We start from the raw sequence: 23,193 nt of genomic DNA, 5'->3' as shown, positions 1-23,193 counted from the left end.
TGAGATAAGGAACGGTTATGATGTGACACTATAAATACAACTGGATTGAAACAGTAAGGGCCATAAACAAGAGACCGAGTGAACCTCCATGGAATGAACACACAGCTGGTCCGGTCCGGTCCGGTCCGGTCCGGTCCGGGTCAGTCCGGGAGGTGGCGGTAATGCACCTAAAAGCTGTCTCACATGTTCAACTGCCAGTAAATACCAAGAAGAAGAAGAAGAGGTTGAACGGATTCGGAAGCGAGTCATATCTGGACTTGTAATCTTCTTATATACTGTCTATGGTAATAGTTGATCTGTTGTGATCTGTCTCTAAGACATCATGAGCTGTCCTCACAGGACTCAGTCTGGACTCAGTACACCTAGTCAACAGGTGCTGACATAAACAGGTAGCAGGGGGGAGCTAAGTGGTTCAACAGCAGCTGTTCCAGGCCCAGATCAAGCAGCCAGTATGGACTCCTGGGTTCGGTTTAACGCCCAGAGCCAGGCCAAGGAGAGAGTCATTAGGTAATGTTACCATTTTTTATCAACAATGGCGATAACGTTTAAGTTAGCTAGCTACACATGTTAAAGCGCTCGGAGTTCGCTAGCTAGTTAGCTAACGTTACTTATCTCCTAGCCACTTGGCTAGCGAGTTTGTTGCATTTGCTATCGTTTACAGAGATAGCGTTAGGCTGACTCTTCCATCTGAGGTATTGTGACTCGGTTTATGTTTTTGATTTGAAAGATAAATGCTGTCTTTTAGTCAACAGTAGCTAACAGTGTGGTCTGACATTCAGCTAGGGGACTGAGCGTGACGTTAGAGAGAAAACATGCATGCTCTTCTATATGTTAAAATATGAGTGCATTTGATCATATTTCCCCCTTACTTTAACACTGCGGTCAAGCCAGCCGACACTCGGATCTCCGTGGTCAACTCAGCCGACACTAAACTTGTAATGCGCTCTTATTCCGGCACGCGTGGTAAATGCATTCAAACGGCCGAGATCGAGTAGCGAAGTTGGCGAGATGATACACATTGGACTACTTCCGGTTTTCAAAATAAGATGTTAATACAAAGTACATATAAAAACTAGTAATGGATTATATTCACCAGAAGTAAAATACATGTAACCTGTGTCTGTCCATTATACAAAACAAATGAGTGAATTGTGAAAGGAATGTATAGTTTGAGTTTACAAGAATACAACAATAATTCCAGACTGATTTATTTCAGGGGACACCTCTGACTACACCCATATTTAAAATCAGGCAATTAAACGTATCAATTTGGGGATTTTTGGAAGCAAAGTCCCATACTTCTGCTGTAAAATGACTCAAAATATGAAACTGGAGGTGCTATAAAAAGACTTTGGTCCATAGTTCCAGGCAATGACTGACATATTTGAGTACAGGGCATCACTTAATACTGTCATACTGAAAATCAAACAATTTTACTGTATAATTTTGGAGATTTCTGGAAGCAAAGTCCCATACTTCTGCTGTAAAATTACTCAAAATATGAATTTGGAGGTGCTATAAAAAGACTTTGGTCCATAGTTCCAGGCAATGGCTGACATATTTGTGTACAGGGCATCACTTAATACTGTCATACTGAAAATCAAACAATTTTACTGTATCATTTTGAAGATTTCTGGAAGCAAAGTCCCATACTTCTGCTGTAAAATGACTCAAAATATGAAACTGGAGGTGCTATAAAAAGACTTTGGTCCATAGTTCCAGGGAATGACTGACATATTTGAGTACAGGGCATCACTTAATACTGTCATACTGTAAATCAAACATTTTTACTGTATAATTTTGGAGATTTCTGGAAGCAAAGTCCCATACTTCTGCTGTAAAGTGACTCAAAATATGAAACTGGAGGTGCTATAAAAAGACTTTGGTCCATAGTTCCAGGCAATGGCTGACATATTTGAGTACAGGGCATCACTTAATACTGTCATACTGTAAATCAAACATTTTTACTGTATAATTTTGAAGATTTCTGGATGCAAAGTCCCATACTTCTGCTGTAAAATTACTCAAAATATGAATTTGGAGGTGCTATAAAAAGACTTTGGTCCATAGTTCCAGGCAATGGCTGACATATTTGAGTACAGGGCATCACTTAATACTGTCATACTGTAAATCAAACATTTTTACTGTATAATTTTGAAGATTTCTGGATGCAAAGTCCCATACTTCTGCTGTAAAATTACTCAAAATATGAATTTGGAGGTGCTATAAAAAGACTTTGGTCCATAGTTCCAGGCAATGGCTGACATATTTGAGTACAGGGCATCACTTAATACTGTCATACTGTAAATCAAACATTTTTACTGTATAATTTTGGAGATTTCTGGAAGCAAAGTCCCATACTTCTGCTGTAAAGTGACTCAAAATATGAAACTGGAGGTGCTATAAAAAGACTTTGGTCCATAGTTCCAGGCAATGACTGACATATTTGAGTACAGGGCATCACTTAATACTGTCATACTTTAAATCAAACAATTTTACAGCAGAAGTATGGGACTTTGCTTCCAGAAATCTTCAAAATTATACAGTAAAATTGTTTGATTTTCAGTATGACAATATTAAGTGATTCCCTGTACTCAAATATGTCAGTCATTCCCTGGAACTATGGACCAAAGTCTTTTTATAGCACCTCCAAATTCATATTTTGAGTCATTTTACAGCAGAAGTATGGGACTCTGCTTCCAAAAATCTTCAAAATTATACAGTAAAATTGTTTGATTTTCAGTATGACAGTATTAAGTGATGCCCTGTACACAAATATGTCAGCCATTGCCTGGAACTATGGACCAAAGTCTTTTTATAGCACCTCCAAATTCATATTTTGAGTAATTTTACAGCAGCTGTAAGGGACTTTGCTTCCAGAAATCTCCAAAATTATACAGTAAAATTGTTTGATTTTCAGTATGACAATATTAAGTGATGCCCTGTACTCAAATATGTCAGCCATTGCCTGGAACTATGGACCAAAGTCCTTTTATAGCACCTCCAAATTCATATTTTGAGTCATTTTACAGCAGAAGTATGGGACTTTGCTTCCAGAAATCTCCAAAATTATACAGTAAAATTGTTTGATTTTCAGTATGACAGTATTAAGTGATGCCCTGTACTCAAATATGTCAGTCATTGCCTGGAACTATGGACCAAAGTCCTTTTATAGCACCTCCAAATTCATATTTTGAGTCATTTTACAGCAGAAGTATGGGACTTTGCTTCCAAAAATCCCCAAATTGATACGTTTAATTGCCTGATTTTAAATATGGGTGTAGTCAGAGGTGTCCCCTGAAATAAATCAGTCTGGAATTATTGTTGTATTCTTGTAAACTCAAACTATACATTCCTTTCACAATTCACTCATTTGTTTTGTATAATGGACAGACACAGGTTACATGTATTTTACTTCTGGTGAATATAATCCATTACTAGTTTTTATATGTACTTTGTATTAACATCTTATTTTGAAAACCGGAAGTAGTCCAATGTGTATCATCTCGCCAACTTCGCTACTCGATCTCGGCCGTTTGAATGCATTTACCACGCGTGCCGGAATAAGAGCGCATTACAAGTTTAGTGTCGGCTGAGTTGACCACGGAGATCCGAGTGTCGGCTGGCTTGACCGCAGTACTTTAACTTTGGTAGCACTAAAACCCTCGGAGGGGGCAGTTACCGTGGAAACCTAGCTATCCGTCCAGACTAGCCTGGTCCATGAAGCGAGATTCCCAGGTCAACCACAGCCCTAGCCCAGTTCTCATCGATCTGGTCTGACCCTCCAGCTTTACGGCTGCCCGATATGAGGGAAGTATCTAATAGCGATTATTTTCACTGATATTGCAATTGCTATATGATTCACGATATTGAAAGGAATGATCATGTTTGTGTCCTTATTCTCATTTTCATTGACTAATATTAAATCAAAATTAAAGTGATTATAGTGTGATTTTTGCGAGGATCGGTACCAAAGAAAGATGTTTTCTGTAGTCTGTAAAATGGGATTTGTAGTCCGGGATGTCTCTGCAGCGACACAATACTTCATTGACAATGGTTTGAGACATATTTTGCCTTTAACAAATATTGCGGCCCTCTGCGATTTGGATATTGCACTAGTCCATATTGTGATTTTGATAAAATTGCGATTAATTGTGCAGCCCTAGTTGTAACCCGGACATGTTGTCACGGGTTTTTAAAGTGGTGGGGAACTCTCCTCACCCTGGAAAGCAGCCTCTCATTAAAATAAATCATTAAACACTCATACATCAGTACAATGCATTATTTAAAAAGCAACGTTTGTATTCATTTCATTCATTGAAAAGCAACTTTTACGACTGGTAAAAGGGGGAGTGGGATATTTGTTTCTAAAACAAAGAAAATAATCAGGTGGATGATTGAAGGCGTACTCACAGAAGAGAGGATCATCACTTCTAAAGTGTGTAAATACCACTCAGTCATATATAGTATGGGGGGGGGGGGGGCCCTCTGTTTTAACAATGGGAATAGAGACTGACATGTAACCAGTGTTCTGTCGGGAGATGCAGCAGTAGCTTGGAGTAATGTTAAGCTGTTTTGGTCTCTATAGCTAAGTTTACCATAATTAATAAAGGGCGTTCCCCTTTGAGTGACAGGTGGTGGCTGCCTGCCGTTACAGCAGGAGAGCAGATAGAGCTCAACAGTCAGCGCCCACTTTTTGAACAGCTCTGGTTCTGGAAGTGATTTTCCCCGTTCAGTATCTCCTTTGACATTTCATTAAATGCTTATATAAAGAGTTTTAAGCCTGGAACCAAGCCAACCAGCTACGAGATGAATGGTGACCATAACACATTTGATTTGGCGCAAAAGAACAATATGAAAACTGAAAAAGGCAAAGGTACAAGACTGTGTAAAGAAACTATCAGAGATTTCTAAGGTAGAAGTTCGTCGCTGTTACGCTTAGGATTGTAGTGTAGTATTTCTCCATAAGATCATGAATAAAACATGATTTTATTAAAACCAGGTTGATTTCATACAGACTTCTAAGAAACTATAGTTTAACAACTCGGAGCTCGGGGTCAGTCTACCTCGGATGGTTTAGACTTTATGGATGATAATCCAAATCCTTATAATCCAAATCCTTATGGAGAAAATCAATGGGATTTTTTATTTTTATTTAAAGACACGGGTGAAAGAACTGAGTGAGTCATGACTCAAACAGGTTTATTACCAAGTCGGATATTTCATTGTGGTGTTAGCTCTAGCCAGGTTAGCCATTGTTAGCAATAACAGTCAATAACAACGCATTACGCAGTTTTTTGTGCATACAAACCGCTTAACAACATGACCATAGATAGAAGCTGGACAGGACTATGTGTACGACTGATTTAGTGAGACACAAATAAGACAGAAGTGATAATAAACTGTAGGTTACTACAGATTTCACTACTGTTGATGCACGGGGCAGCCATGTTGGATTTTTAGTACAGGGTACTGTGAGGTTGTCCGACCTCCTAACTAGGAAATCCGAGTTCAAGGGGTGTGTTTCCCACTTTGACCTCTGAAATTCAGACTTCTGAGTACAAATGGGACGTACTAATAGACTGTAGGCTTCATTCAGCCCGCCTCAGCTCCATTAATGCTCCACCTCTTTGCCCATATTTTGATTAGCTGACGTCAGGCACTGCCAAGATGGCTACCGGGAGCTGCCCATTTTGAACTTCATTTAGTTTCTTCAGAAACCTATGGGTGACACAAGGAGACTATGTCCATATTTCATAGTCTATGGTTGGAACTGGGAAAATGGGATAGGCCTCAAGTTGTTATCAGGATATTCTGTTTCACAGTGAAGGTTTAAATCAGTCTCTTTCCAGAGTAATGTATGCGGAGCGACTGGGTTATGTTGAGCCCATAGAAATAGAATGAAAGTAGAACAGACGGTGAACTGTTGGCCGTGGCCATTGAACAGTTTAAGAAAAAATGGTGATTGGTTTTATGTTACTGTGTAAAGCTTAGATTTTGAATACGTGGGCCGTTATGACTGACGTTCTCAACTACAATTCTGAGTTGTTTGAACTACAGAAATCTGTTAAGAAATTATCTTAATAAATACAGGTAATGCAACAAGGACGAAGCATGTACACTGCACTGTTTGTTTATTCAGACTGGAATGGATCGCAAATGGATCTGAATGAAGAAACCTAAAAAAAACTCGACCCTATAAGCTCCCTCAGCTGAATAGTGAGGGGAACAGATCAAGACATCAACATAATCAAAGACCTGGAACTATATAGGAGACTTTCTGGTCTCATCACCTAATTAATACTGTCCTTCACCACGGTCTCATCACCTAATTAATACTGTTCTTCACCACGGTCTCCATCACCTAATTAATACTGTCCTTCACCACGGTCTCATCACCTAATTAATACTGTCCTTCACCACGGTCTCATCACCTAATTAATACTGTCCTTCACCACGGTCTCATCACCTAATTAATACTGTCCTTCACCACGGTCTCATCACCTAATTAATACTGTCCTTCACCACGGTCTGCATGCTGACGCACTGGCCGACAACGCGCCGGCTATAGGAGAGATCTATCTGCTGCTAAAGGACTGGTGAGATATCTGAAACTATCTGGCCTGGTTGTGCAATTATGGAAGACGCTGCTACAGACGGGGGAGACACTATGTAGCCCAGTTTACCTCCCACTCAAGTCAGGTCAGGACATCCACCCAGAGCTACGGGAGAAGCTGGAGAGGCAGAGCTTTCTCCCCACCGAATAAGGCTAATAAAGTCATGATTAAAAAAACACAAATGCTTGATCAACAGCCCGGCCGGGCCAGATAGGGCGGGAAATATCTTCTCAAGTTCGGGCTCAGGCAGAGAATCTAAACTCTATTATTGTGACAACACAGTAAAACTGTACATAAAGATGGAAGAAGCGTCTCCACTTCCTTCCATTGCACAAAAGTAAAGCCAAAATATTCCGAATACAGGCGCTGCCATCTTGTAATTTTGGAGCGTAGTGATTGGGTGGTGGAGACGTCCCACCCATACATCCGACAGGTGTGATTTGATTCGTGACGAGTCAATCATGACGTATCATGCTGTTTTCATAGCATGAAATAACTAATAAAAACCAAACTTGAGAAATGAACACTTTCACAAACATCAGCATAATAAGAACTACCTAAAATTACAGAAACCATCTTTGGAAATAAATTATTTGACTTGTACTTTTTGTTTGGTCTATGTCCCATTGGCTTACATGGAGGGGGTGGGATTTATTACCTATACTGCAGAACAGCCACCAGGCGGCGATCCAGATGTTTTAGCTCTACTTATACAGTCTTTGCATCAACCCCTGGTCCAACCCCGCCAAATGCCTCCTTTCACTATCAGAATTTGATCCATTGGGTCCGATAACATTTGAAAGAGCAAACTCTAGAAGAGCTGCACAGCATGATTAAATACTTGTATCCTCATGTTAGTGGAGAGTCTAAACAGAAAGTCTCTAGTGCTCCTGCTTGTGCCCTGGCAAGTAGGGCTAACTAATCTGCTGATGACCCAGTAATTGTTGGTTAAATCACTGAAGCTAAAAAAAAGTATTGTGGAGTAAAGAAGCGTGTTGATTGGTGTCCAGATTTCTTCAGCTAGAAGAAAAGTAAGGGAAGGATTTCTGATTCAGAACAAGGAGGAACACACACCATCAAGTGGTTATTAATAGTGACTGTATTGAAAGTGTAAATGAATATAAATATCTAGGGCCAGTAACTGATGTAAAACTGTCAGGTGCCATTTACAAAAGAGGATTACAACCACTACTTTGGAGTAGACACGTACTGGTTCTCTCCTATCGTTCCTTTGTGGAACCACCCAGAGAGAGGTGATGATGATGATGTTGTTGTGGAGCACTCTGCTGTTCCATGTCTGTTCTGATATTTGTCTGACAGGTGACGAAAGGATAACTAACTCTGTAATGTAGACACTAGCTGTGTACAAAATCGTTCCCTATCACGGAAATAGTGCACTATATAGTGTAGTTCACCATTTTGTAGTGGAGTTTGAATCTCAGCTGTGGATTTCATTCATTGTATAGACTATAAAATACCCACAATACACAGCTAATTTGAGTGTACATACGATGTACCCTACATTTTACTCCCGTATACCACAATGCAACGCAATCCTGTTTTTTTTCCCAAAGAGAAGAAGCAGAAGACTGGTTTGGTCATCCCCTAGTCATTCCCTATATAGTTCACTATTTAATAAACACTATATAGGGAATAGTGAGTGAGTGAATGAGGTAACGGTTTTGAACACAGCTATTTTTCTAAATGACCCCAAATCTAACCATGTATCTGCAGTAAGCTGATATGAAGTGATATATTGGCCTGGCTGATTTACCGGTCTACTTTTTTACAATAAGTCTGATTTATTTGTTTGTGTTGTCCACTCACAGGGCGGCTCAATATGCCTGCACTCTGCTGGGCTACACGCTGCAGAAGGGCGGGGCAGCAGCTGAACTGCGTAAAACCGTCAGTCAGCTGGAAGCACACATGAGCCTATCGAGAAAGTGTGAGTGAAGCAGAAGTTATTTTCTAAGCACCAGAGGTGAAGGATTGTGGCTCATGTGTGTTTGTGTACCACAGTGCTGCGCCTGGGAAACTCTGTGGAGGCGCTGGAAGCTGCCAAGAGGGCCATCCATCTTTCTGACAGCGTGCTGAGGCTCTGCCTGACAATCGGCCACCTCAACAGAGCCATGTACTTTGCCTGTGACAACGTCCTGTGGGCTGGAAAAACTGGCCTCGTCTCCAAACTGGACCAGCACAAGTGGAGTCAGAGATCTTTCAGGTGAGTCACCTTATTTTTTGTGTACATTTCAACAACAAATTTATATTTATATTCATAGCACTTTTTTATTTCAAATAATCATACATAAAATAATAATCAGTAAAAACGTAACCGAGGCTATTCAACACTTTTTAAATAGAACTACACAATAGCCTGCGTTTGATATGTTGTCTTCATAAGACACTACATGGAAAAGGTTTAATAAAGTGATCTGAGCTGTAGAAATCTGACCTGGGATTAAGAGACCACATGATTTTGTTGCAGTTTAAAATAGACTCTTAAATGTTTGATTTGCCTGCCAACATTTAGATGAGTTTGAATGAGTTGCTCTTAGCATCAGCAACGTAACAGCAGCTGGTTCTGCTGGTCCAATAAGCTCTGACGGGGTTAATAAAGAGCGCCAAGTGACCCACACACTGCCTGGACAATTCTGCATATTGATTATTGCAGAATTGTGCATATATTCACTAGTTAGACTCTAAGCTCTGCACAGGCCTATCTATGTAAAGCTCCAAAACATCGATCTATTTTGATCTAACCAGGATAGGTCCCATCTTGATCAAAAATCTCTTTTAAAGGGACTCCTGGGCTGCGGTCGAATTGTCTTTTTTGCTTAGGAAGGTTTCTAACTGAGTGAAATGACCCTGTTTCACACCAATGACCAGGGTCGGACCAGCATGTTTAACCCTTCAGCAAGTCAACACGAGTTGATCCGACCTGGGTCACAACCCGGGAGCGAAGTATACCAGTTAGGACACTGCTGGAAATGGTGGTGGCTTAAACGCCGTATTCAATGAACTGTTAGTCCATAGTCCTGTACTTGTCTGAATGTTCAGTTGTGACCAAGTCAGCAGCGGCTGAGTTTGTTGCAGTTTAATGGTAGGCTCTCAGTTACAACTTTGTTTTTCTCCACGCATCAAAAAGGATGCTTGGCATCTCATTGTCAGTGCGTAAGGGTTGGCAGCCTTGATTTTCCTACCGTCATATTCATTAGGGTTGGGCATCGTTTGGATTTTAACGATTCTGATTCCAATTCTTCCTTTCCATTCCGGTTCTTATCGATTGCGATTCTTTGAGGGTGGAGTTGAAACGGGTCACATGCTTATTTCACAAATAAGAGGAAAGTTTTATTTTGATTCATGGTGGTTTGCAGTTTTACAGCTTTTTCAACGTAAAATAAAGCCAGACTACAGCGCTGCTTACTGAGCTCCAAGGCTGCAACACAACAAGTGCCTGGTCGCTACGGAAACCAAAACTTGCACATATTAAATTGGGCAGCGATGATCGGATTTGAAACCAAATCCTCTAGACGATTCCAATAAAAAAACGATTCTAATGAAATCATAATTTTTGAACCGATTCCAAGGAGGACAGGAGAGTGAGCGTGAGCAACCATTCTTAATGTATGGTAGTCTATATTCTTTTTTATTTCAATTCCAACCTTGGTAGTGAAGTCATATTTTTCACCAGTACAGCATGTATGAAACCTAGTAAGAAACACACAGGGCAAAGTATCTAGGAGGCTTTTAGTAGTCCATCTTCAGAACATGGCAGTTTGACCAAAGCAGGCCTATGTCAATAACGTTCGTTGTTGCATAGTTACAAGGGAGACAAAGAAAAATGATTAGAACAAGATACACGATGTAATTCTTTTGACTTTTCGACCGCAGCCCGGGCCAAGATAGGCAGCAGCACAAGATACAAACGAGTAATTGGAAACAGACACAAAACAGAAGATAACAGCCATAATACAATATATAACATCCCAAGTAACAAAGTCCAGTTCAAGCCATGCATCCAAAATATCAGTTATCAGTTTAAGCATGACACCCTGACGATTCTCTCTCCAGCTTTTTCAAAACTAGATTTAAAGCATTCAAAGAAATCAAATCATGGAGTTTGAAACATGAATATTTCTTTCTCATTTGTAAATGATGATTGTACTGTGCTAATAATACTGTTGGGTTGAAATCTGCAGGTACTACCTCTTTGCTCTGATCCTCAACCTGACTCGGGATGTCTATGAGCTGCGCCTCCTCATTGAGTGTGAAGCACGTTACAGAGCTGCCAGATCGCCACCCTCACCCAGCCCCACCCTGCCCACTGACCACTTGTTGTCCCCCTCCACACCTGATATGTTGGCTTGGCTCCGCAGACAGCTCCACCTGCTGGTGACGGTGCTGTACAGCAACCCGCCACTGCTGCTGGACCTGTTGAAGAACAGCTGCGATATCTTCATCCCACTGGACCGGCTGGGGATTTACCCTACAGGGCAAGGCTTTGTCGGGGCCTGTGGCCTGGCCTCCTCTGTCCTCTCCATCCTCACCATGGTCCATCCCTGGCTCAAGCTTAAGCCATGAACCCAGATACACAGTGGAGGGGTCCATCTGAGGAGCTACGAGGAGGACTCAGATGAGAATCTAACGGAGCTAACAAACCCTCATCATTCTGTAAATGCAGCAGGTGCTAGTGACTGGTATCACATTTTGGAATAGTGGCAGGGCAACAAAATCCTTCAAATATCCTCAAACAGGTTGCATCCACGAGGAGTGTCTTCCACTCTGCATTACATACGGCTTACACTGATTAACAGCTCACAGCTTATTACTGACCTGCATGTTTGAACTGATCAAAGTTACGACGTCATGCTTTAGATGAAAGTTGTGACCCAGCAGTGTAGCAGTGCTGCACAGACCCCCCACTCACAAAGCTAACCCTCATCCATTAAGTCATTCTACATGTCAGTCCTGAGTCATCAAACTCACCTGGTGGTAGGGAGGCTTCTTAGTGACCTACTTGATTTACCCCTACATAGATGGGTCATGTTGCCTACCCTTGGTGTTGGCCTCAGTTAATTTAGTCAACAAATAAACACAGACAGAAACTAAAGCCAAGAATTCTTTAGTGATGAGGGTTATCATTGTTCACAGTTTTAACAAACGGTTACTGACTATCAGCAGCACGCAACTTTCACATGACCGTGTCTCTACTCTCTCCTCTTGCGTCTCCCCTCTGACAGGCTCATATTAGATAAGACCCACCATCTTGATGTTTGACAACCAATCAAAATGAGGGATCAACATGCAAGGTTTTGGCGACATAATTGATGGAGGCCGCAGCATGCTGCCTTTTGGTCATGTTGTAAAATAGCTTTTTAAATTGTGTACCTTCAAAAGGTCAGTGACTTCCATCAACTGTTGAGAGTACAAAGCTGAAGCATTTGATTCTAAAGCCAAAACACAATGCCTTAGGAGGACAAATATTTCAATTGTCATGTTATACCAAATTGTGTTGCATGTTGTAGCAGGCCCAAGGGAAGATTCAATAGGGAGAATAGAATCCTGTCATTGATCTGGACTACACCCATTCTCTTTTGTCCCCATGTGGTATACAGTACATTGGTCTTCACCCTTTGTCAGTTTGTCTATTTGTCAAGTGAGTGCCGGTGTGAGAAGAGAACACCTTCCCAGTTTAACATGTAAATAGGAAAAAACTGAAATGTCTCCCGTACTCAGATGAACAAATGCATATTTTCTGACCTAGAATCTGAAATATCACTGCTTGTGTTGTTACATTCTGTTTGGACTTAATGATCTAATTATGATGATTCTTTTTTTTTAAATAACATTCTGTCACCCGTATCACTTTTCGGCAGTAAGCATCTACAGTATGTTGTCATTTGGGAACCTCGACCCAAATATGTCAGATACCATCAGGCAAATTTTACACCCATATAAAATTGTGTGCTGAAATCCGTGACTTTGTTGATTACTATAATTGTGGCTGGGCTGTTTGATCCTTGCTCCTCCTGCTTTCATTTTGGCACAAATAACAAGACTCAAGCTAAATAAAAAAGTTTTTAATTCAGGATGTTACAACAAGGAAGTAAAAACCAAACGGGGAAAGTAAAAACAATAAAAACTGACAAATGAGGGACTGGTAGCTTTCAGGTGGAACATTTTTCCTGCTGGTGTTTCTGTCCAGGTTACATCAGAAGTACACACCATGACCCAGAGGAAAGGAGTTCCTCAATAGGCTTATTGGTAAGCATATTGACTGTAGAAAGAGCAGAGCAAGCGTGTTAGTGAACCTATGATTGTCACTTTACTCAAACTATTGTATTGTGGAGGCTAATTTCATATCATTTGAAAATGCATCGATTTTATTTTTTTCTGAATTGACTTGTGGCTGGATTAAACTGTCTCGGAGGCCGGACGTTTTCCACCCGTGGTCTATACCATCCCAACTTGGGAAAGTCCATTCATCAAAGTTAGGCCAGTTCAGTAATGGCTACATTTCTATCCTAACATAAGCTAGGATTTTTTTTCCCCTTAATGTAGATAGGAAATCTGTTTCTGTAAAACCAAAAATCCTAAATGTCATCCTAAACCGAGAAGATAGGATTTCAGACTTTTCTGAAGTTTCTGTAATACGGCCCCAGGATTTAATTGCCGTGTCTTACAGCCATTTCGCCCACTGTGCTGAACACACATACAGTAGGTCTGTATGACCACCAAACAAACTCAGCTCAGACCATGACACAAGCTCCACGTACCCATTCACTGCTACAATGTTGCAGTCAGTACACCGCTCTCCCTGGCATATCCAAACCTCACCACATTTATACTGCTCTCCATCTCCACCATCAACAACATTATAACTGTCTTTTTAAATAACAAATGCAGTGACTTTTTTTGCGGGTAGGGCATTTTAATAGTTCTAATAATAGATAAATGATATGTACTTAAATAAGAAAACATCTATTTTCAGATAGTTCACAAATTCAGACAACCTGAGGCCTTCTAAGGATGCTCTCATTCAAGAGGTGGAGAAGATAGAGGTAAAGAGGGCTGCCAGTGAAGTGTCAGAGCTGTCAATGGCCCCTACCCCTGAACTCAGCCTTCATTTTGATCTCAACTACACACCTGTAAAGATTCGTGACTGCCTCTTGCATGGTTGTGAAGCTGTCACGGTAACAAAATCTGTCCACAGACAGAAACCAGACATTCTAGCTTGGAGTGCTGTGTCACGTGGACCTAAGTTTGAGTTACTGCCTTCAAGATTACAGCAGCAAGTAGGGGTTTCATTACAGTGGTGTAGTCTATATCAACAATGTTTCATTCTGGGATTGTTCAGGTGCCGTCCCCTTCCTCTTTCTTTGTGTTGGTGTTCTAACCTCTGGTGGATTTGTGAGGACTATGGTTAACTGCTCCTCAGATCTCTGCAGGGTAAATCCAGACAGCTAGCTAGACTATCTGTCCAATCTGAGTTTTCTGTTACGCGACTAAAACTACTTTTGAACGTACACATGTTCCACCAAAACAAGTTCCTTCCTGAGGCTATTTAGCAGAGGCACCGTGGCTCCGTCCGACACTTAGCCCCGCCCAAGATGATTGGTTTAAAGAAATGCCAATAAACCAGAGCACGTTTTTCTTCCATCCCAGAATGCTGCGTGGACTAGCCAGACCTTCCTCTGCAGCGCCGTGGAGGAAGGTCTGGCAACACGAGTATAAGTGGCTAAATAATTAAACTAAGTTATACTATTAGCATGTCCTAGCTTTGCTATTCCCTGGTACCTTTTACATATATAAATGTATATTTATTTAAAGATAGGCAACTTTTCTTTTATAATGGAACATGAATGTGTTTACATTGAACAAATATTAACTGTATCTTATCGAATCACACTGAATCGATTCAACATAAAATCAAATTGCATTGAATTGTTCCATATTAAAATGTATGGTCTGTGAGCCATATCATAGCCCATGTATGTAGATACATATCAGATCAGATGCACACCACAATGGACCTTCTTCACAGCAGACATGTTGACTTGTCATAGTAGGAAAAGCACAGCTGACATTGATAACCTTAACGATGAATCAGTTCCATCTAGTGTCCCAGTAAGCCATTTCAGTGAGTCAGCATGAACAACACCAGGACCTCTCCTAAGGGGAATGTAGCCATCATTAATAGTTATTAATACACCTGTGCTGTTCCTACTATGACATGTCTAATGTACTTGAAGTCTGCACTGTTTGCAACTGTATTATCTATGAAAATGCACTAATTGGAACTCCGTATCGGCAGATACTCAATATTAAATTACTCTGATCAGGGGCCAAAAAAACTTGATCACAACATCCCTACAAATTATAGTTTTTATATATAGGGGTGTGTTCACACACCCACTCATACAGGCTTCACGCTTAAGACCATTCAAACAAATTCTTCTCTCCTCTTGTTCATGGACACACATGGTTACGGTCATAACAAATGCTTTCTTTATATAGGATTATTTGGGGCTTTTCTTGCCTTTACTCCTGGGTCTCCATGCTCTCATCCTCTCCATCTCCTCCCTCCTCCAAAGCTTCATCTTCCTCCTCCTTCCTCTCTGGAGGTTTCTCATAGGCCTTCTCTGACGGAGTGACAATCACACCGTCCCATGTAGACATCTCTGTTGCCAGGTCTGCAACAACAGACATACAACAGTCTGGTTAGTATTATTTATTCATTTTAGTGTGCATGCAGGCATAATTTGTAGAATGACAGCCTTCTTTATAAAACATGCAACTGGAAGTCCCATGTAAAAACAGAAATACACAGATTAAAGGCCTGAGGCTGCTGCTTATTGCCATATTCATCTATTTTAAAACTCTTGTGTTTTTTAACATGTTATCAAGAGATCATCATTTTGGACAAAATATTACTGGAAGTACAATTGTTTGTCATGAAACGAATCATTTCACAGCCCATGTGGACAAAAACAGTGATACAGTGTAATGAAAAATGAGTATTTGAAAATCACATTTCTGAAGACCTCTGGCTGATTTTTAGTACTCTCCCCAGAAATTTTGAAAATGACACCAATATATTGTTACAATAGTCAAGATGCATACGCATCATATTTATAAAGCTTTGTCTCCACTTGGTCTGAAGTGTGCAGGAGGTGCATGCATTCTCAATCAACATGTTTATATAGCACTTCATGTGTGGTTTTTGTTTAGACCTGTGGCTGTTCTTTTAACCTGTGCTGCCTGTTAAAGATTTATTCTCACTTCCTAACTTTGTGCTATTTGGGTTAGGTTATTAATGCCTAAACCTTTACTGGTTTCCAGCATGTTGCTTTATTTCTAAATGCTGAAAATGTTTATATATAAGCTATCATGACATTGCAGAGATGAGTTTGGAAACAGAAAAGCAGGCTATACTCATAATTAGGAATTAGGTTATCTTACAGCTGGCGTCTCCCTCGAGGCCAAGGACCTTCCTGTACCCTCCATGAGAGAGCACCCTCACCAGTGTCTGAGCTGTGAAACACACCATGTCCTGCACAAACACACACAAATTGAACATTAGCACACTGTCATTGGGTTCATGCAACACTCAACACATTAATAAAGAGAAGAGTTTTAGACATGAACGCTGTTACACAACTAATGTAATCCATGATGAAACAGCAGCGACGTATCACTTTAAACGCCACCCATCATAAAGAAGCATGATCTAGCTCTGTGGATGGCCAACCTACCTGCTGTTCCAGAGTCATGACTGTGTGCACTCTGAAGTTTCCACTCTCACAGGGGTCAGTGATGCCAACAGAGCCAGGAAGAAAGAGACCAGCAGCCAGCATTTGCAGGCAGCGCCTTCAAAACACAGGAGTCCAACACAAATCTTAAAACAACGCCCCATCTGTAGAGACTGCATCCAAATGAAAACTGAGTTGAGTGGAAACCAACCTATAGGCTACGTTCAGGGACAGGGGCTGCCTGGACGGGTTGTTCATCACCGCAGAGTGGCCCTGGAACACAACAGACACCAACCTCACCATTATGACAGCATCACAGCTGATGACACCTACCCACTACATCTGCCAAGTATGCAATTCAAGCCGTAAACTGTACATGCAATCACACTTTTTCTTTTTATGTAATCTGACCGTGTTGGGTCAAACGTCAGGACTTGGGGAGTGTGAAGCAGCAGACTTGTGGTCTTACCAGCAGGTCCAGGATCCAAGGAGTGAGGGGTTCAAAACCAGGGAAGCGCAGCCTCAGGTCCTTCAGCAGGCGAATCAGCACCTTGACCCTGAAGATTATGAACATCACATGATCCAATAAATTCATGTGAGCCTATTGTGTGGTCATATTCATGTATTATTATACATAGAACAGCAAGCCTAACGGTAGTGAAAGTAGACTTCCTCACGTTGACTGAGAGGCGTTCTCCTCAAACCAGCGTGCGTGGCGAATGGCAGCGAGGGCGCTCTGCAGCACCTTGATGTCCACTGAAGAAAAGAAAATGAACCATCAGGATATGAACCAGGAACCTTGTGGTGTACAGTGACAACCTTAAGCTGTAGACTACAGGAGCTGTGTGCTGGCTGTTTCCACAAGCTACCTGATCATTATAATGAAGAACTGAATTCTATGAGTATTAACACATCAGCGCTTTACTAAAATCAATATATAGAATACAAAAGTAATCCCTCTCAATTACTTATGACCCACTAGAAGTGTGTGGTGGTGATTGTATCGACAGAGACCCTGTTGGAAAGGGTTTTATTCCTCTGATTCACGGTGTGTTCTTGCCCGGGCGGTCCATTTGACCACCGCCACTCTCTAGTGCTCGCTCTAGTTGAGCCAGGGCGCTGTTTGTTGCCTCTGTGTGGCAACAAACAGCCAGCTAATTCTACTTAGCATACCCTTAAGTAGAAGTTTAAAATGTACCCATATTCTCCCATTTGTATAGAACTTAATGGTCCAAGATTGAAGTGGGCATACAAAAACAACCAGAGACAATTTCCTTTTAAAAATATTTTTGTGTATCTTTATGCCTTTATCACACACTGCGGAGAGATGACGAGATGTACGACTACATTAAAGATGTGGAGACATTGCGACTTGGGGACTCGTGTTAACCCCCGAGCTACGGGGTTACATACTAAGTGCAAGTGTGTGTTGTGGACATGTGTGCAAGATCCTACAGTGCAGCTCAGGGTCCAGCTTGCGCAGGTTGGGAGGGACAGTGGTGATGAGGATCTTGACCGTAGCATCAGCTGAACTGATCTCAAAGCCTGTCTCATTGGTCAGCATGGACAGCACTGGAACCAGCAGATACACAGTCAGTTGCCCAGCAGGTACATACAGTATTACATGAATCAATCAATCACTAAAGCTTGAGAAATACTAAAAGTGCATGCTTTTTATTTTCCCAGGACACCCCACAACAAAACAAGGTCTCACAATCAAGTATATTATTTGAATCCTAAATTAAACAAAATAATGTCGCTCATAATTGCTGCATCAATAAAACCCCTTCTTTATTGCTTACAGTCCAGCGAAACCTCATTAAATATCTGCTAGATAAACGGGCCTCAGTAGATCTGATCTCTTGTATTCCCTTGTGAAACTTAAAGCGTACACTTATTTATCCCGACAGTCCCTCGGTGTGTTACCTTCAGCAGGGTCCTGTGTGCGAAGGGTCTCCACTACTTTGTTCCCAAGAGCAGCAACTGCCTCCACTGTAAAAGAAAACCTCATCTTCAAACATTACACAAATTAAATTACAAAGGGCTCTCAATAAAGCTCTTGTTACATTACTGACTGATGCACAGGGGTCTTTAATGTAAGAAACAGGCCAGTCACACTGACCAACTCAAGACTGTTTCTTTGAGCAATGGGGGTATTGTATTAAACTAATACTGTTTTGCTACAAATCAAAATGAGTCTGTTGCACATGAGTATTGAAAATTGTCAAGATACCCAAAGCTGGAGTCAAATGCCTGGGCAGATTTATAGACTTGTTTAATCAGAGAGGTACACTTTTAACTTTTAGGCTAAGTTAGTTATACATTGGCTGCTTGTGTTTAAACAATTAAGGAATTCAAAGGAAGGCACAGCCCTGATATGACATGCCATTAAACAGTAGTCAATCGTGAAATGGTCCTACCAAAAAACAGACCCACTGCACAGAAAACTTGACCTCACGATTCAGTGACGCAGCAGAAAACCTCGAGGATCTCAGTTTGTTTGGCTGATAAAAACTGATGCGTCCACATCATATAGAAGCATGCACACTAGTGGAGCTTTCTGAATCTGAGGCTCTGAACAGAATAAGATGATGTTACTTTAAAAGCCCCATCACGGCCATCACTAGCAGTTCACTGGCTGCAAACACCTTAATGTGACATTCTCAGAGTTACATCCAAAACAAGTACAGGTACATTACCAGCAGCTTGCTTTTAGACAGTGTTGTACTTTGGATTATTACATTGATTGCCTGTTAAATGTTTAAACAGATGCCACTACTGATCACCCACGTGTAGGGAGGATCTTGAGGATTACAACCAGGTCAGCCACGTTGTGTCCCGTCGTCATGGTTCCCTTCTTGTAAGAGCCCACCTGACGCACCTCTTCAATTTGCTATGAAGAAGAGAGTATAACATTAGCATGTACTAGCATTATTAACTAGCTCATCATATTTCCACATTCCACATCTATTTACTCATATTTGAAAACTTCTCAGATTTGGCCAAATAGAAATTAAACAGTCTAGTCAGCAAATATTTACACTGAACTACGGTGGGTTTTTATACACAACATGTCACATTCAATGTGTTTATTTCAAAGAAATGCTGTATAGTTTTCTAAATATTTAAACATTCCTGATAGCCTGCGATGTTCGGGTAGAACATTTTTTTTTATTTGTCACGTTTATCATGCAATTGCAATATGTAGTGACGTGGTACACTGCACACACTGATCTGGACTACAATAATGTGCTCATTACGGAGTCATTAAGAAGGTTAGATTGTACAGTAAGAGAAAAATGACTCACCACTTCAAAGTTGCCTGGTGCAACGATCAGGTTGTCAATGACATTGTTGATCTTTGTGACCAGGGACAAGATGGAGGACTATATGCAGGAAAACACCAAAAAACAGTGTTCATATCAGTGAACGTAACCAACATACTGCATTACCAAAACAGAAATTGGTGAGATGGATTGTTATCTAGTTAACGTAGGTTTGTGGACTGACCTGCTCTGCAGGGGTGGGGCTCAGGTCCTGGTTCCTTTTCAGCAGACACTCACTGAAAGCCGTCTCGTCAGGTGCAGGCTTTACTCTGGGAAAGGCCATCTCACACTGGTGAAAAAACAACAGCCTACTTCAGTACGTATACTATGACACTACTGGGTCTCTCATCTCTTTTGATTTGAATGAAAGTTTGACTATATCAGGGCTGCACAATATATCGCTTTTTTTTTTTTTTTTTTTAAATCGTCATCGCGATATCAAATGGCGCAATAAACACATTGCAAAAGGCTGGGACATATCGCAAATGTCACTCCGATTTTTTCTGTTAGTTATTTTTGTGTTATATGAGAGTGGTAGAGCAGAGTTTGTTAAATTAGTAACCTTAACAAAAATGACAACGATGTAGCGGAAACCACTGCAATTCATTATGCTAGCATAGTTCCCTGGGATTTGGGCTCCTATTTTACTAATCTTTAAAATTACAACGTGTCTGTTAACATTGGCTAAGATCCTAAGGGGTATGGCTGTTGAATGCAATTGTTGATTGTGTTTAGATATGCCAAATTGTAATTATATATGTGCTTACTGGTCGGACTGTTGAGCTAAAGCTATACTAGCAGCAGCTGTCACTTGTTGCCATAGCAGTGGCACTTTTCATTTTGATAAAAGAAAAAAAATATCCAGCCATATTCCTTCCATTGTATTGTATTTAAAATAGTGCCAAGCACATCTAAAAGCAATGCTTACTGCAGTCAGAGGAGAAACAGACTAAAAGGTCCAACCAGAGACAGCAGTGAAAGCCTGCTCTCCAGCCTGTTGTTAAGTTACTCTTTAAAGCATCATTCATGTCTAAATATAACCCCCCCACCACACACATGGTTTTTTTTACTCACCACGTAAAAATCAAATGGGATGTGTGGGACAAATGGACGGTACCTAAACAGGAATATAGAAAAGATCGACAGTTTGTTTGTAGTAATGACTTCAAGGAGTGGTCCTAGAGAGAATATCTGATGTAAGAACAGGGGTATCTAGGATGGTTGGATGGATATTTCACAGACAGTAGTGGTGGGTGATATATGGAAAAGGTTAAGGAACAAAAGTTCATATTATCACAACAACATATCAATGTCATTAGGGGTGTCACATGATTGCAACAGTGCTAAATAAGAGTTCTTCAACAGAGCTCAACAGTGATCGCCCACTTTTAAACGGCTCCGGAAGTTAGTTTTCCATTAATTTACTCCATTGACGTTTCAGAACGTGCCCCGGTTGTTTCAATCATTTTGTTTTTACGATGTTAATGAATACAAGCAAACAGCAGCTCTGTGGCTGAACTCACCCCTGGACCAGTCCTCCACGGGATCCGAAGCGGCCTCCCCGGCCCCGGCCGCGGTCTCCTCTGGACACAAACACAGCGACATGAGGGAACAGCTCTCATAACGTTACATTACAACAAGGTTAATGGCGCCACGACGACTCGCTTTAGGCACTATGTATTGCCATTGCGTTGAATGCCCTAACGTAACGTTACTCCCCCGCTAGCATTACGCTACCATCCACATCAGTGTATTCATTCATTCGTTTAGCTAACGTTAGCTACTTGGCTAGGCAATGTTAGCTTGCTAGCTAACGTCAGCCCACTATGAAATGTAGTTGTTAAATTAACGTTTCTCAGTTCAGAATACCATTAACACGCTTCAGTGCGACGACACATAATAAATAACGCTAACGTGAATGAATCCGTTACCTTTAAGTACCTCTCTAACATGTTAGCTAACGTGAGCGTTCAAACAATGCACGCCGCTAGCTTCTTGCTAAGATAACATAATTCGTATTACCAGGTACGCCGATCTAACTCTAACGTCAGGAGCTACGCGACTACAGTCAACACTTTGGTTGTATACACATGTAAAACTCAATGGAAATAAATGTTACATGTATTCAAATATAGTTACCTCATTGCGTACGACGTTTTGATAATTTATTGCGAAAATCCTTGGAGAAGTATGGATCTCTCTGCGGCGGCTGTTGCTGCTGGCTGGCTTGCCTGTTTTCTTCTTCTGTTCTTCTCTCGGAAAACTGACGAATAGCAAACAACTTTAGGGCGCACACCGCCACCTACTGTACTAGAGGGCGTAGAGCATAGACATATATTTTTATATATATATATATATATATATATATATATATATATATATATATATATATATATATATATATAACCCTCTATATATGTCTATGGCGTAGAGAGTATAGATATAGTTCTATATATCTATGGCGTCGAGTGCTTTCTTTAACTGTCTATGGTAGACTGGGTTTAGAAATTTGCATTGGATTATGTTGTAAATAGCTTTCTAAGCAGCAGAAACACAAAAATAAAAAACTCAAAACCTTTCCTAAGAAATAAAATCTCTACCAGGTTCATCTATTATTTTATATTTTCCGCATTGTCAATACTAGTACAGAGCCCGTTAAAAATGTGCCTGTTTGGAACGGGCGATTGCTTGGCCTGTGCTAATGCTGCTTGTAGAATTGTCACTACCTGATGTGAGTCGAGTGCAGATGTAAGTTGCGCATGCGTCACTTTGCGTCAATGACGATTTCACGCAGATCTGTTTTGCTGTTAGCCACAGAATAATGAGATAGGTACATACGTTAGCCTACATACATACATAAGGCATCACATTTTCACGGCATGATCCCTGATCTCAGTTGTAGATTAGAGGCTGAAGTAGCCTCCAAGAACTTGCTAACAGAGACTTCTGTAATGTCAATACAATAAAAATGGACCTACATAACGGAGTTGGTTCACTGCTGGCTACACGTTCAATCAAAGACAACAAAGGCTGTTACTTGAATGGCGTTTTGAGCTAACGTTAGCAATCAAACAATCATAGATAGCTAAACGTTTGCCGGATCCCTTGGTGTTATGCCGTAAACCGTTTAAATCTGAGCATGCGCAACTCACATCTGCACTCGACTCACATCGGGCAGTGACATCATTCTTCAAAACCAAATTGTAGGGCCTACCCCGAAATGACTTACAGAATGACACCAAACTACTTAATATGCAACTCTGACTTACAGTGGGGGAGAACCGGGACGAATGAAACAGTTTTTAATTAAATGTCATTTACAAAGACATCGTAAAACAATGAAAGCTAATATTTTGACACTAGCAACCTACATCTGTCCTCTGTCAAATACAGTTGCATTTTCAGCTCTGAACGAAACCGTTCGGGAGTTATTTAAGCAGAAGTCGGACGTGCGTTTTGTTTCATTTGTCCCTCCTGGCCTGGACGAATGAAACAGGC

At 40.9% G+C, this 23,193-nt stretch overlaps 2 protein-coding genes across 2 annotated transcripts; one reads left to right on the top strand and one right to left on the bottom strand.

Annotated features, from left to right (window-relative positions):
- Nucleotides 1-237: 237 nt before the first annotated feature.
- Nucleotides 238-12,590, top strand: pex11b (peroxisomal biogenesis factor 11 beta). The gene is made up of 4 exons (XM_031278659.2): nt 238-507; nt 8,447-8,562; nt 8,637-8,838; nt 10,817-12,590. The coding sequence occupies exons 1-4, from the start codon at nt 452-454 to the stop codon at nt 11,196-11,198; spliced, it is 756 nt and encodes a 251-aa protein (XP_031134519.1). The 5' UTR covers nt 238-451; the 3' UTR covers nt 11,199-12,590.
- Nucleotides 12,591-12,682: 92 nt separating this feature from the next.
- On the bottom strand, nt 12,683-22,005 carry ilf2 (interleukin enhancer binding factor 2). Its single transcript, XM_031278658.2, has 15 exons — nt 21,835-22,005; nt 21,219-21,278; nt 20,770-20,812; nt 19,880-19,984; nt 19,678-19,755; nt 19,160-19,262; nt 18,296-18,361; nt 17,825-17,941; nt 17,047-17,125; nt 16,839-16,926; nt 16,581-16,642; nt 16,373-16,487; nt 16,080-16,170; nt 15,157-15,310; nt 12,683-12,894 (listed from the first exon to the last, which is right to left on the bottom strand). Exons 1-14 carry the CDS (start codon nt 21,837-21,839, stop codon nt 15,159-15,161), a joined length of 1,164 nt encoding a protein of 387 aa, XP_031134518.1. The 5' UTR covers nt 21,840-22,005; the 3' UTR covers nt 12,683-12,894; nt 15,157-15,158.
- Between the last annotated feature and the right edge of the window lie 1,188 nt (nt 22,006-23,193).

The sequence above is a fragment of the Sander lucioperca genome, chromosome 16, assembly GCF_008315115.2.
Source record: "Sander lucioperca isolate FBNREF2018 chromosome 16, SLUC_FBN_1.2, whole genome shotgun sequence".
Lineage (NCBI taxonomy): Eukaryota > Metazoa > Chordata > Actinopteri > Perciformes > Percidae > Sander > Sander lucioperca.
The sequence above is the reverse complement of the archived record's forward strand: the minus strand, read 5'-3'. Positions and strand labels throughout refer to the sequence as shown.